The sequence below is a fragment of the Penicillium daleae genome (assembly GCF_028827525.1).
Source record: "Penicillium daleae strain IBT 16125 chromosome Unknown utg000002l_segment0_segment0, whole genome shotgun sequence".
NCBI classification, from domain to species: Eukaryota; Fungi; Ascomycota; class Eurotiomycetes; order Eurotiales; family Aspergillaceae; genus Penicillium; species Penicillium daleae.
In genome coordinates this window covers 541346-553633 of record NW_026623150.1, presented here as the reverse complement: position 1 = coordinate 553633, position 12288 = coordinate 541346, and the positions used below count along the sequence as shown (strand labels likewise).

Below are 12288 nucleotides of genomic sequence, written 5' to 3'. Positions count from 1 at the left end.
GAACGGGAGAGTTGGCTAACTTTTGTCGAAGAACTTGATGATCAATCATGACAACAATAAGTCCTCCAAGAGAAAATGGACTGTGATTTTGTGCAAGTCGAATCGAAAAGACATATAGAAACATTCGTCTTGGCTATTTGCGACTACGCAGGCGATCACCTCACTCAGCAAGCTCGTTATCCATGAATCATTTAGGACTACGTTTCACAAAGTGTTTTTTACCAGGGTTGTTCCCATCTCTTTCTACCTCCAATTAATTTGAGACCGGTACACATCGCCTTTTCTCTATGACCTCTTGGTGATGTTCAATGAGTAGGGGTATCCATGGAAGAATCGAACTCCCGCTCATAATTCATGAAATTATTACCGACTACCTAGTAAGATGCAGGGTCTTCCGAGGAGTATCGTTCTATCGTGAATTCTATGCCAGCACAAATTTCAGTGTTCGTTGGCCTACACATGAATCTATGCTTTTTTTTGAATGAACCAGTGCTTTTCATTGTCTGGAGCCATGCTGGTCTGGGAAACGTTCTATTCAGTTATCGGGACTTCGTCCCAGCCCTTGAATTTGCATGTTATAATCGGGTCTCTTTCATGATAGCTGAAAGGTATATTCCATTATGGGGCTTCCACAGGCATCGGGTCGATGATCACAGACTCCTTTGTTCACGTTGTTTGTTCCACAAATATATACTCCGTACCTTCCGTGACCTAGTAGAATAAAGAAGTATGAAGATGGCCTATCTGAATGAGCTACACTCTTATAGTTTTCTCCGTTTTATCACCTCCAAACTTCGTAATAGAGCCTTCTGAACGAAATGAGTGGTTGATCATTTCTATCTATCCCTATTCCAGCCTGCCACACTAATCAATGCACAGTACACAGTAACTGACGGTTGAAAAGCGGATGTCATCAATTGTAGCAAATCAGACAGACCACCAAACTGCTGCTAGACTGCCATGTAATCTAATCATAAAGCACGCAGGCCAATCTACACAATCTGATGAGATTGATAGACGCGCGGCACGGGCTCGTTGATGCCGATAAATGTGAGAACAATGGCATCACACTAGTGGCCCAATCACGCCAAAAAGCGCCCCCTGTGCCGACCCGAGCACAAATCCAACAACCGAACTCTGGTCTTCAATGTCTTATTTCTTTACAGCCGAGTCATGCCTCTCAACTGTATATTATCGGACATGGTCATCGAATGATTTCAGTTAGACCGAGAGTACTCCGTGAGCATTTAAGATAAACAATATTAGTTAGTTACCCGTGCGCCCATTTGTCACATTTGCCCCCATTGACGAGTTGTAGAAAGGTTTTTACGATCACGTCTCTTCACGTTGCATTCATCGCTCGTTCTTTAGTAGACAGCGAATAAAGTAGGTAGATGAAAGCCTCGCCCCACTTTGGATATTCTCCATGCCCAGAAAGTCCGGCTTAACCCGCCAAACTGGCCAGAATTTGGCCGCCTAATTGGATCTAAGCAATCAGCGATGAATCTCGGCGAAGCTTCTTCAGGCCAAGCTTCGTGGAGAGGACTGGCCGGCGGACTCCGGGGTTTACCCAAGCGAGTAATCCCCTGACGATCGCTATCTGTGGCTCGATCACAGCCGAGCCCCCACTTCAAATCACAATGCTATTGTTTGTGACAGGACAGGGGACAGTATGAGATGGACTTCTACTTCATACTGATGGGATATGGCGGACCTAGCTGTGTGGATTATTGGTGCATATCGAGTTTATAGTCCCAGAAGTCTAAGAAATTCTTCAATCTTCTCCGCAAGTGACTAAATGCCGCAATGGAGGCATCTCCAGCGATGGGGACCTTTGCACCATCGATAACAACCTCCACACACGATGTAACCCATGAAATGCGGAGCCCCGCCGGTCGATTGGTAAAAGATTGATACCTTCTCCTCATCACATTATGTGAACAAATGACACCTTTTCTGGTTAAGACAATTCATTAAGCGAATAATTGACACTCGTTATTGCCAAACCTGCAGGTAGATAAATAGACCTGCCGATCCCTACTCTCCCCTTTTCCCTGCTCCATCCTCCTTTAGAGAAGAGTCAGAGCTTGTAGAGCATCCATCATGCATTCCAACGTCTATGCTGGGCTGCTCTGCGCCCTGGCTGGCCAGTCTATGGCAGTGGTCTGGGAGAGCTTGGCTGGAGGTGTCCCAAGCACCTGGTCGCTTGTTGAGAAGCCCTCTGCCGACTCGACCATGGCCCTGTCAATTGCTCTGAGCCGTCAGAACCTTGACCAGCTGGAGTCAAAGCTCACGGAGGTTTCGACTCCTGGCCAGGGCTCATACGGGCAGTGGCTCAGCAAGGATGATATCGACACACACTTCCCTATTGTCGATGATACCCTAGTCACGAACTGGCTGAAGAGCGCCGGCATTTCTAACATTGCTCGCGACGGTGCTGTTCTCAACTTCACTGGTACTGTTGAGACCGTCAACAAGCTGCTTGACACAACCTTTGGGTACTACCAGAGTGGTGATTCCGTCAAACTGCGCACGACCGAGTATTCTATCCCGAGCGACTTGACCGACCTTATCGATGTCATCTCGCCCACTGTCTTCTTCGGTAAGACTCGTGGAGCTGCCCCTGCATCGTCCAAGTCTCGGATGGTCCAGGCTCGCAAGGCCTCGTCTACTGAGGTCTCTGCCTCTTGCCAGACTTCCATCACCCCGTCGTGTTTGAAGGAGATGTACAATGTTGGCGACTATGTCCCTGAGCCCTCGGCTGGTAGTCGCATTGCGTTCGGTAGCTTCCTGAACCAGTCTGCTTCTTACTCCGACCTGGCACAGTATGAGCAACTGTTCGATATTCCTTCCCAGACTTTCACTGTGGAGCTCCTCAACGGCGGTGTGAACAACCAGAGTGCTAGCGAGTCGGATGTTGGCGAGGCCAATCTGGATGTACAACTGATCGTCGCTGTTGCCCACCCGCTCCCTGTGCACGAGTTCATCACTGGCGGTGTTGCGTAAGTACCAATCACGTATGAATTTCTGACTGGGAGTTTACTCATGAACCGTACACAGTCCTTTCATCCCCGACGCCGATGAGCCTACCGCATCCGATGACGAGAACGAGCCATACCTGATCTACTATGAGTACTTGCTCTCGAAGGACATCTCCGAGATTCCCCAGGTCATCTCCAACTCATATGGCGATGATGAGCAGGTAATTCGAATTTGAAAAGCTCTTTTCTAAGCCCATGCTAACCCGACGTCAGACCGTTCCTGAGAAATATGCTCGCCGCGTTTGCAACCTGATCGGTCTGAACACCCTCCGTGGACTCACTATCCTCCACTCCTCCGGTGACGAGGGTGAGTCTCAATATGCAACCCATGAACCGCTCGATATGGTCTAACAAAACTAGGTGTTGGTTCGGCCTGCCAGGCGAGCGACGGTGTTACTCCCCAGTTCAACCCCATCTTCCCTGCAACTTGCCCCTACGTGACTTCAGTTGGAGGCACCTCCGACGTGAGCCCCGAAGTTGCATGGAACGCCTCCTCTGGCGGTTTCTCCAACTACTTCTCTCGCGCCTGGTACCAGTACTCTGCCATCGAGGACTATCTGGACCAAGTCAGCGATGAGACCAAGGAATACTACGGCAAGTATGCCGACTTTGAGGGCCGTGGATTCCCCGATGTTTCTGCCCACAGCTTGTATCCCGAGTAAGTTTTCCCTTCAGCCATACTGCATGCCTTTCTCTAACCATTCACAGCTATGAGGTGATCTACACCGGCAAGAAGGCTCGCTCGGGTGGTACTTCTGCTGCCGCCCCTGTTTTCGCTGGTATCGTCGGTCTTCTGAACGATGCTCGCCTGCGTGCCGGCAAGTCGCCCCTGGGTTTCTTGAACCCCTTCTTGTATTCACTGGGATACAAGGCCCTGAACGATATCACTGGTGGAAGCTCCTACGGCTGCGGTGGTATTGACCCTCAAAGCGACCAGGCTGTCAATGGCAGTCTGGTTATTCCCGGTGCTCACTGGAATGCCACTGAGGGTTGGGATCCAGTTACTGGCCTGGGAACTCCCAACTTCCAGAAGTTGAAGGAACTCGTCCTGTCGCTGTAGATGGGGACTACTTCTAACGCAACCTGTATATGTCTTGGCATAATTCAATAATATGTATTAAATAATGTCATTCATCAATTTTCTAGACATCATTCTTACGGACTCCACAGGCAACTAGTGTGATACGACAGAGTTGATTTACGGTAGAGTGTTGCTGCTTTGGAAATAAGTCGTAACATCATTATTGCTAACATGGGGTCTCTCGGCGCTAGAATTCAAAGACATAACCGATCCAATGAAGAAAAAAAAAGATAAACATGAATAACGGTATTCAGAGGCCTCCATAACCTTATACCCAGCCAACCGAGTGGATCTTCAAATGATTTCAATCTCAACGCTTCATACTATCGATGATACTTCGATCCATCTCATTCTGTGCTTGGAGATTTGTATTCTTCTCCTTGAGATGGAATATCTCATCATCCTTCTTCTTCATCGCGACTCGCAGGATATCTCTTGCGCGATTAACTCCCCTCAACTTCAGATCATGACGATTCAGAAGCTCGACAAGTTCGTCATATGCGCGGTTCGGCAGCACAACGCCATGCTTCTCAAGTATAGCGCAGGCGCTCTTGGACAGATCCGATTCTTCTGGTCGGCAGTCCAAGCTCAGTGCGTCGCGGTTTCTGACTGGTGTGGGCGTCATGCATAGCTCGGCCGAGGATGGAGGGAATCGAGCTGACTGAGTCGTACGAGTTGAAGCAGGCGTGGCAATTGCCGATGAGCTGCTATTGGACTGGTCGAATGCAAACTCGGATATCCGTTTGCGCTTGCCGGGGGATGTGGTTCTGGGTGTGCGCGGTACTTTCGATGGCAGCTCGGGATAGAAGACCGGTTGCGACAGTATAGACTGATCCGCTTGGCTAGATGCCAACACTTGCGCGATTTCCTCGTTGTCATCAGAATTATCGTTCCAGCCAAATTCATCAGAGTCCTCTGCCATCATTCTCGCCTTCGCAGTCTGTGGTGGTGTCTTGAATCCGCGTGGTGGAATGTCGATATTCCGACGCTCAGTTTGCGGTGTCAATAAGCCATTTGGTCCACGCTGTGTAGGCTTCGTGGGAGTTCGTGGCACTGAATCGAGGGGATCAAGTTCGGAATGGGAGTTTGAAAGAACGACGGCTTTCTCGCGCGGTTCAGCTTCGTCGGCCCATAGGAAGAAGCCGCACTTTTTCGGGGGCAGCTGCTCGCAAGTGTAAACTAAGAAGTAGAATGATCAGTCTTGAGTGTAAAGAGAGTATAGCAAAGACAGATCCCTGCTCTGCAAACTTACACCATCGCCCATGGTTCTTTCCGCCGTTCTTTGTCTGGCGCCGAGCTGCCGGGGGCCGAGCAGGACAGTTGCAGCACCAGATACCGTCCTTGAAGAGACCGTACAAAGGCACCGCTGTGTGCGGTGACTTTGGGAACTTCTTACTTGGTGAAAACATCTTATTGCATGTCCCTAGGGACGCTGGCCGGAGGCACACCAGACGCTGGAACTGATGCGATTGAGGTACGTTCGTTCTTGGGCGGATATCGGTCGCCATGGAAACTCCTTATCGACGCTTATCAGACTATCTTATCTTATCGTCATCCATCCGGCCTTTCGTAGCCCCACGCCAGTCCTCCAGTTCCCCTCCCTTTCTCATCCAACGTTCCTTTTTCCTGGAAGATTTTTTAGTATGACATTCGGTCGCTCTTGGATTCGATAATTTGGCTAGCTCTGGTAGCTATGGAAGCCTGTCTGAATCATCCTACACCAAAACGGACCGGTCTTGAAGCTAGGGTCTCCGCTAGCAGGAAAGCTACAGTATCTGCCTTTGTGCTCAAGTATGTTCGCCCTTCAAGTACATAGTCTATACTTGTTATAGAATCATGTTCGCTTCACAGATGAGAACATATCCTTTCATTGATCTGCTGACACTCACGTTTCAGGCACATTTTCGCCCATAAACTTGCCCTACTACCTATTATTTGGTCGCGTTCGCTGTTGCTCCGCGGGTAAAATTTAGATCTCATACTTCGATGATTATACCACAGCTGCATTGGCTGTAAATCACGTCCAAGCTCACGACTCTCGACTTGTTAGCAGCTAGCAGCTTTCAGAAAGTGGAAAGACCATCTGATTACAAACGTTGCCTCCATCTGTGGACACGTACCCTTTAATAACACATGGCTGAAAATATGCGGCTGTACTTTCTTTCTGAATCGTGTGTCCCGGACACTCAGGCCGGCTTTGATTCTCAATCAAACGAGACCATCACGCTTTCAAACCTTTCATCCCTCGACTGAACCAATATCAGCACTTTCTCCTCCAGATACGCCTCGCGGAGCCGTCTCCCCTTGCAAGATGAGCGACCAACATACTCAATCGCCGCTCTTCCTACCTCCAGAGCTCATATTCCATGTGGCCCGGTGTCTCACGACTGCCCGCGATCTCAATGCATTTTCCCGAGTCAGTAGAGCTTATCATGCAACTCTGAACCGTATGGTATACGCCAATGATGCGAAGCATGAAAGGCCTTATGCACTCTGCTGGGCGGCCATCCACAATCAGACAGAAACCGCCAACAATGCGCTCGAGGCAAAGACAGATCCACAGGTCACAGCCGACCTGTCGCGGCTTAGAGGGGCCACTCCGATTTTGCTAGCTGCATATCACGGTTCAACCGATGTTCTGGCTCTTCTCCTTGCCCGAAACGACGTCAATCCTAATGCCCGCGACCGCATGAACATCTGTCCGGCCATTACCTGGGCTGTGAAAAGGGACCAAGCTTCAACTCTGCGCCTCTTGCTGAAAGATGAGCGTGTCGATGCCAATCTCCAAAACAAGTATGGAGAGACGGCGCTGATGACTGCCGTTGTTAAACAGTCTGACTTGATACCCGTACTGCTAGGGTGTGCCAGAGTCAATCCTCGAGTGGCAGACACGAATGGCCGCACCCCACTTTCTCGGGCTGCGCAGCAGCAGAATCCGGATACTCCTTTGATTCTTGCCGCTCACTTGCGCCTCATTCTGGACGGATACGACGACCAAGAGCATTGTCAGCAGGTCTTTTATTGCGCCGCCATCTTCGGCCAACTCGACATCACCAAGCATATGGTCTCATACTATGGCGAGAAGTTGAACCCCAATGGAGACGCGAGGGGCATTGCAGGCACTGACTACGCTGTGCTCACGGTGGCGGTTGAGCGAAACCTCCAAGACATTGCCCAGTTTCTCTTGAAATGGGACAAGACCGACCCTAACCAACACGACACCTGGCAGCAGAGGACTCCCCTATTCCGTGCGGCAAGCCAAGGTCTCGAGAAAATGGTCTCCATCCTCAAAGAGCATGACCAGGTCGATTTGAATCGGAGCAACATACATGGCATGGCGCCATTGATGGTTGCTATTGAAGGAGGTCGTCTTGAGATTGTTGAGCGTCTTCTTTCGGGCTCACGTTGCCCAGATGTCAATCTCACGGATGATACTGGGGCCACGGCACTGTGCCTTGCGGCAATGCGTGGGGAGCCGAAGATTGTTAAGAGGCTACTCGAGGTTGATGGTATTGATGCAGGTCTTGCGGACGCACAAGGCCTGACACCTAAGCAGATCGCAATGGGGCAGAATAACTCTGAGGTAGTCAAGATCTTGGAGGACTTTTCAGTCTAGCGAGATCCTTGACTGGATGTGAATGTTACTGTCAATCTCTCACTACATCCTCTCACGCCCTGGTTCGAGAAAGACGATTCTAACTACAACATATTGTATGAATAGCATGGAACGTACAGTGTTGAGCGCGAGAATAATCAGACACCAATAAAAGTACCGAAAGCATATGATCTTGAAAATTCCTCAGTTGACGATGAAAAGACTTCTTTTATTCAATGTCTTACCAATCTGCTAAGACTAATACACAGCTAGACAGTTGGGAGATCGTTCCTAACTATGGGCTAATCATATTACCAAGTAGAAGTTATTTATTTTACTCGCAAAAGAAGAAAATCATATTGAAGGATCTTTTGAGAGACTACAATAAAATAGCCTGAATACTGAGCTTATGGTAGCTAGTGAATTCGATTAAAATAAAAGAACAGTACGTCCCGAAATTGGTGCAATCAATTATACCCTTACGATTGTTTCTCTAATCCTGATTACTTATGGGAAAGAAGTCATACGACTACTACGTGGCTAAATGTATTCGACCCCTCACCACTAAACGATGACAATAGTTTTGTTTACGGCAGTAGATAATTCTTTATGACTAGGCTTAGATAATTACCACTAAATATGAACAGGAAAAAAAAGGGAAAAAAAAATCTCAATGCTTTGCTTCTTGTGAACGAGAAGCCTGAATCAATACTAGTGGTCGCTCCCTGGCGTAGCTTGGTTGATCACCTGATAGTGGGTGCTTTCGTCATCTTCCTTCGCCGCCGTCCTTGCGCTGGCTTTAGAGTTCCGCCGAATGTGGGACTCTTAGTGGATCGCGGTGGAAGTGACGCGGAAGATTCACGTTGGCAAACTCGTCCCATTCCCGCAGCCGTCCCCACATTCTGCCCAAATCAAGGGAACCCTGACGTGTGAGCACTTTCAGAGGCGTGATGAAAATAGGTCTTGTATGAGAGGATTGGCTCGCGTGTTACCGGGCAATAGGGATGAATAGATGACTCACCATTTTCTAGCTTCCACGATCCTGCGTACTTCCTGGTTAGGCGCTTTCGCTTATTCTCCTTCCTGACGGAAGACGACCTCCTTGTTCTCCTATTTTCGCCCGCGGCATTCGCAATGCCTTCACCTTATCGGAGATCGTGCCGAGACTGCGTGAAAGCGAAACGCCGCTGTGACCTATATTCCCCATGCTATCGCTGCCGCGTTCGATCCTTGCCGTGTATATATGAGAACCCGCTACACACGAGACCTATAGCGGTAGCGGAAGTTGCAGACGGTGAAGATCCGATGTCGACAGTCTCGCCGCGAAGTGTGACCAGGATCAACGCTGCTGAGGTGCCGGATGTGAATACGGCCGTCGGACCTTTGGACGTATATAATAATGCTCCCGCGGGTCAGACCTTAACTGGGTCAGCATTGCCCTTTTTCCCAGACTATGACCTGGACTGGCAAGATATCATGAAAAATATCGACAGCTTTGCGGTCCCGGACCAAGTTGGGATGGATAATACGACACCGACTCGAAGTGTCCTGGCAGGTGAGATATATCAAGAGCGAATTATTTCGGCCGTGAAGCAATTCAAGTCCTGGCCAGGTATACTCGCAAGTCGTGGACATATCCCGTTTATACACGCCCGGTTATATACACACCACCTACCATTGGTCATACAAGAAGCTCTAGGAATGTGCTCCCTTTATACTCAGAGAAATAGTTACAACGAACACTTAGTCAATCGGTGCATCAGCCAAGCGGCGCGACGACTAATAACGGAGCACTGCGAGTCAGACAATGTGTCACCCACCGACCAATTAGCTTCGGTGCAGGCATTGTGCCTCTACCAGATCGTTCAACTATTTGATGGGGATATTGCGTTACGATCGCAGGCAGAAGCGGCGGGACCTGTCCTGGATCGATGGCTTCGACAGCTCAAGTGCCATGCCAAGCCTGTAAGCGAAGCATTGAGAAGTGCGACTCACACAGGGTCTGCACACGATGCATGGCGGACATGGGTATTTGATGAATGTGTACGACGAACCCTCATCGTCGGATTTTCCATTGAAGGGCTCTACTCGTTTCTCAAAAACGGTTGGGATGCTTCCCACCATGATTTTGCGGAACTGGGCTTCTACGCACAGCGGGCGCTCTGGACTGCACCATCCGAATACTTCTGGCTGGAAGCTCTCCAGGACCACTTGTTGCTTCCAGTGTCGTTTCGGACATGGGAGTCCGATACTGCTCAAGCGCAACCAGGAGACATGGAAGAACTCGGGATGATAATGATGGGATTCATAAAGGGAGTAGATTATTGCCGTCACTGGTTAGGAAAAGACGCACTCCATATATTTGGTCTCACGTTACACGAACTTGGCTCCTCCGCCTGACAATAGCAATCTGACCTTCAAAACATTCATAAAGCTAGGAATCTCAACGGTCCAGTATAATCTCCATCAGTTCCTTCAACTGCTTCCTCCCATCACTACTCTCAATGACAGAAATAGTCAAGCTTGTCTGCGTGCGTTGAGTGCCTGTTTTCTTATCCTCCAATGTAAAAGTCTGAATGTGCGCGACGGAACCAATGCCTTTATCCGTTGCATCAGGTGAGGCCAGCAGCTCACGGCTACTTTGCACACTGATGTTGTAGGTGCGTCGTGTCTCTGTTATCACCTGATCATACCCCTCCCTGGACACATGCTGACCATTGATACTGTATAGCATATTAGACTGACTGACGATCCAGAGCAAGAAGTCACAGATGGAAGAAATTACCAAATTTTCAACTGAGGGCTCATTTCTTCTTCCATCGCCTTTTTGCATAGTCCATCATTTGGCTGGTAAAACACCTTGTTGAAGAGGTCTTCAAGCCAGTTTCCAAGAGGTGTGGGATGATGGTCCAGTTGGCCTCCCATAGTGCTTGGCGTGTTGTGATGGTTCATTGATGGTTCAAATTGAAAAGTTCCTTGGCAACTTGTAAATGATAGTTAGACTATGCGATGAACAGTGAAAATGCAGGCTAACATAGATGGTTGCTGACTCGGGTTTAAATGCATCCTCTTATTTCAGTTTCAGCAAGCTTCCGCTAGCCTTCTACTCAGAGGCGGAAGCATCTTAAAAATAGTCTTCCGCACCTCTTCCGCAAATCCTCCATGGCTGCGGAAGCCTGGCTGCACTAGAGGGACCCAAAAGCCAACTGCATGTGTAGCATCCCATGTTTACGATTGGCTGGGCCATTACGTCAAGATTAAACCAGACGTTGTGGGAGACTCAATTTCAGAATATAAGGTCAACCTCGTCGTTAACGGGAAAGTTTCAAGCAGCAGCAAGGTGGTCCGTGCGTTTCTTGGTAGATGCCACAAGTCCATGTTCCACTATGCTTCTACTCCTTTGAGATATAAAAAGGTGGAAAAGGAACCCCTTCAAGATTTAAAATTCTTCTCATTCCGCTACTATCTAATTATATCCTAATTTATTTCTCGAACAGTCAGCAACTATGCCGTCCGCGAACATCGACCACCTCACCATCCCTGTCCCGGAAGAGCATTTCGATCCTGTTGTCGAGTGGTATAAGAAAGCTCTCTCTCCACTGGGTTATACGGAAATAATGCGGTTCCCTGGTGTTGTCGGACTGGGCAGCGAGCTTCCTGATTTCTGGATCGCTCAGAAGGAAATTCACATTCCGTCGGGGTTTCATTTTGCCTTTTCAGCTCCGAGTACGTTGCCCTCCTAGACATCTCTGATGTATAGACTTCTTGTTAGAAGTCCAAGTTTTATTTTCACTAACTGATTCACTGCAGACCAGATTGCTGTCGATACATTCCACAGGGCTGCTACCGATGCTGGGGGGACCTGCAACGGCAAGCCTGGGTTGAGACCAGAGTATCATAAGCATTATTACGCGGCGTATGTTTTGGATCCAATTGGAAATAATGTGGAGATGGTAAGTACAAGTACCTTGATTCCGCTAGTTCCCTAAGTTCATTTGGGGTTTACAGGTTACCCATTGTCCCGAAGGCCTGGAGAAGTAGTATGCTTTGATAGGTTTTGATATTGGAGGCACTGGACCCGTAAAATAATTGAATAGTGATTATTCGTCCTTCCGTGAAAACCAAATAAACGTGGGGAAAGAACATCAGCGTTTATCACGTCTACAATACTTGTGCAATGCGGATTAGCGCTACGTCCTCTTACGTCTTTCGTGAGATGACCTACTCATTCACCGTAACCTTCCACTCAATCATATATCTGATGTAGCTTGGCGGGAGCTCATCATTTGCAATTTGGTCGTCCCACTCGAAGAGTTGGAGTGGCCTCGGATTTTCCAGGTGGTGTTGGTTCAACTCTCCCAGACAGTTCTGGGTGCAATAGCCAGACGAAGGGCTAAGCTCACATCTTAACAAAGGTGTGCTACCGAAGTATCCTGGAGTAGGGGGGCATATTGCGAATCTTGGTCCGAAGCTCCCTCTTTATAGGAGGGTTGAAAATAATTACCCTTGCAATACCGGTTAGCAATCATCATCTCTGTTCTAACAGTTCTAACATTAGCATAACTTCGGAC

The 12288-nt window shown here is 48.7% G+C and overlaps 6 protein-coding genes across 6 annotated transcripts; 4 read left to right on the top strand and 2 right to left on the bottom strand.

The window, feature by feature from the left end:
* Positions 1 to 2103: 2103 nt before the first annotated feature.
* N7458_001220 (S53 family peptidase) lies at positions 2104 to 4101 on the top strand (the record flags this gene model as incomplete). Its single annotated transcript, XM_056904603.1, has 5 exons — positions 2104 to 3002; positions 3061 to 3202; positions 3255 to 3348; positions 3402 to 3699; positions 3750 to 4101. 5 exons carry the CDS (start codon positions 2104 to 2106, stop codon positions 4099 to 4101), a joined length of 1785 nt encoding a protein of 594 aa, XP_056768710.1.
* A 331-nt stretch (positions 4102 to 4432) lies between these two features.
* Positions 4433 to 5531, bottom strand: N7458_001219 (uncharacterized protein; the record flags this gene model as incomplete). Its single annotated transcript, XM_056904602.1, has 2 exons — positions 4433 to 5301; positions 5375 to 5531. 2 exons carry the CDS (start codon positions 5529 to 5531, stop codon positions 4433 to 4435), a joined length of 1026 nt encoding a protein of 341 aa, XP_056768709.1.
* A 902-nt stretch (positions 5532 to 6433) lies between these two features.
* N7458_001218 (ankyrin repeat domain-containing protein) lies at positions 6434 to 7738 on the top strand (the record flags this gene model as incomplete). Its single annotated transcript, XM_056904601.1, has 1 exon — positions 6434 to 7738. The coding sequence occupies one exon, from the start codon at positions 6434 to 6436 to the stop codon at positions 7736 to 7738; it is 1305 nt and encodes a 434-aa protein (XP_056768708.1).
* Positions 7739 to 8851: 1113 nt separating this feature from the next.
* On the top strand, positions 8852 to 10117 carry N7458_001217 (Zn(II)2Cys6 transcription factor domain-containing protein; the record flags this gene model as incomplete). Its single annotated transcript, XM_056904600.1, has 1 exon — positions 8852 to 10117. The coding sequence occupies one exon, from the start codon at positions 8852 to 8854 to the stop codon at positions 10115 to 10117; it is 1266 nt and encodes a 421-aa protein (XP_056768707.1).
* Positions 10118 to 10160: 43 nt separating this feature from the next.
* On the bottom strand, positions 10161 to 10669 carry N7458_001216 (uncharacterized protein; the record flags this gene model as incomplete). The annotated part of the gene is made up of 2 exons (XM_056904599.1): positions 10161 to 10440; positions 10503 to 10669. 2 exons carry the CDS (start codon positions 10667 to 10669, stop codon positions 10161 to 10163), a joined length of 447 nt encoding a protein of 148 aa, XP_056768706.1.
* A 554-nt stretch (positions 10670 to 11223) lies between these two features.
* On the top strand, positions 11224 to 11758 carry N7458_001215 (VOC family protein; the record flags this gene model as incomplete). The annotated part of the gene is made up of 3 exons (XM_056904598.1): positions 11224 to 11443; positions 11528 to 11670; positions 11726 to 11758. 3 exons carry the CDS (start codon positions 11224 to 11226, stop codon positions 11756 to 11758), a joined length of 396 nt encoding a protein of 131 aa, XP_056768705.1.
* Between the last annotated feature and the right edge of the window lie 530 nt (positions 11759 to 12288).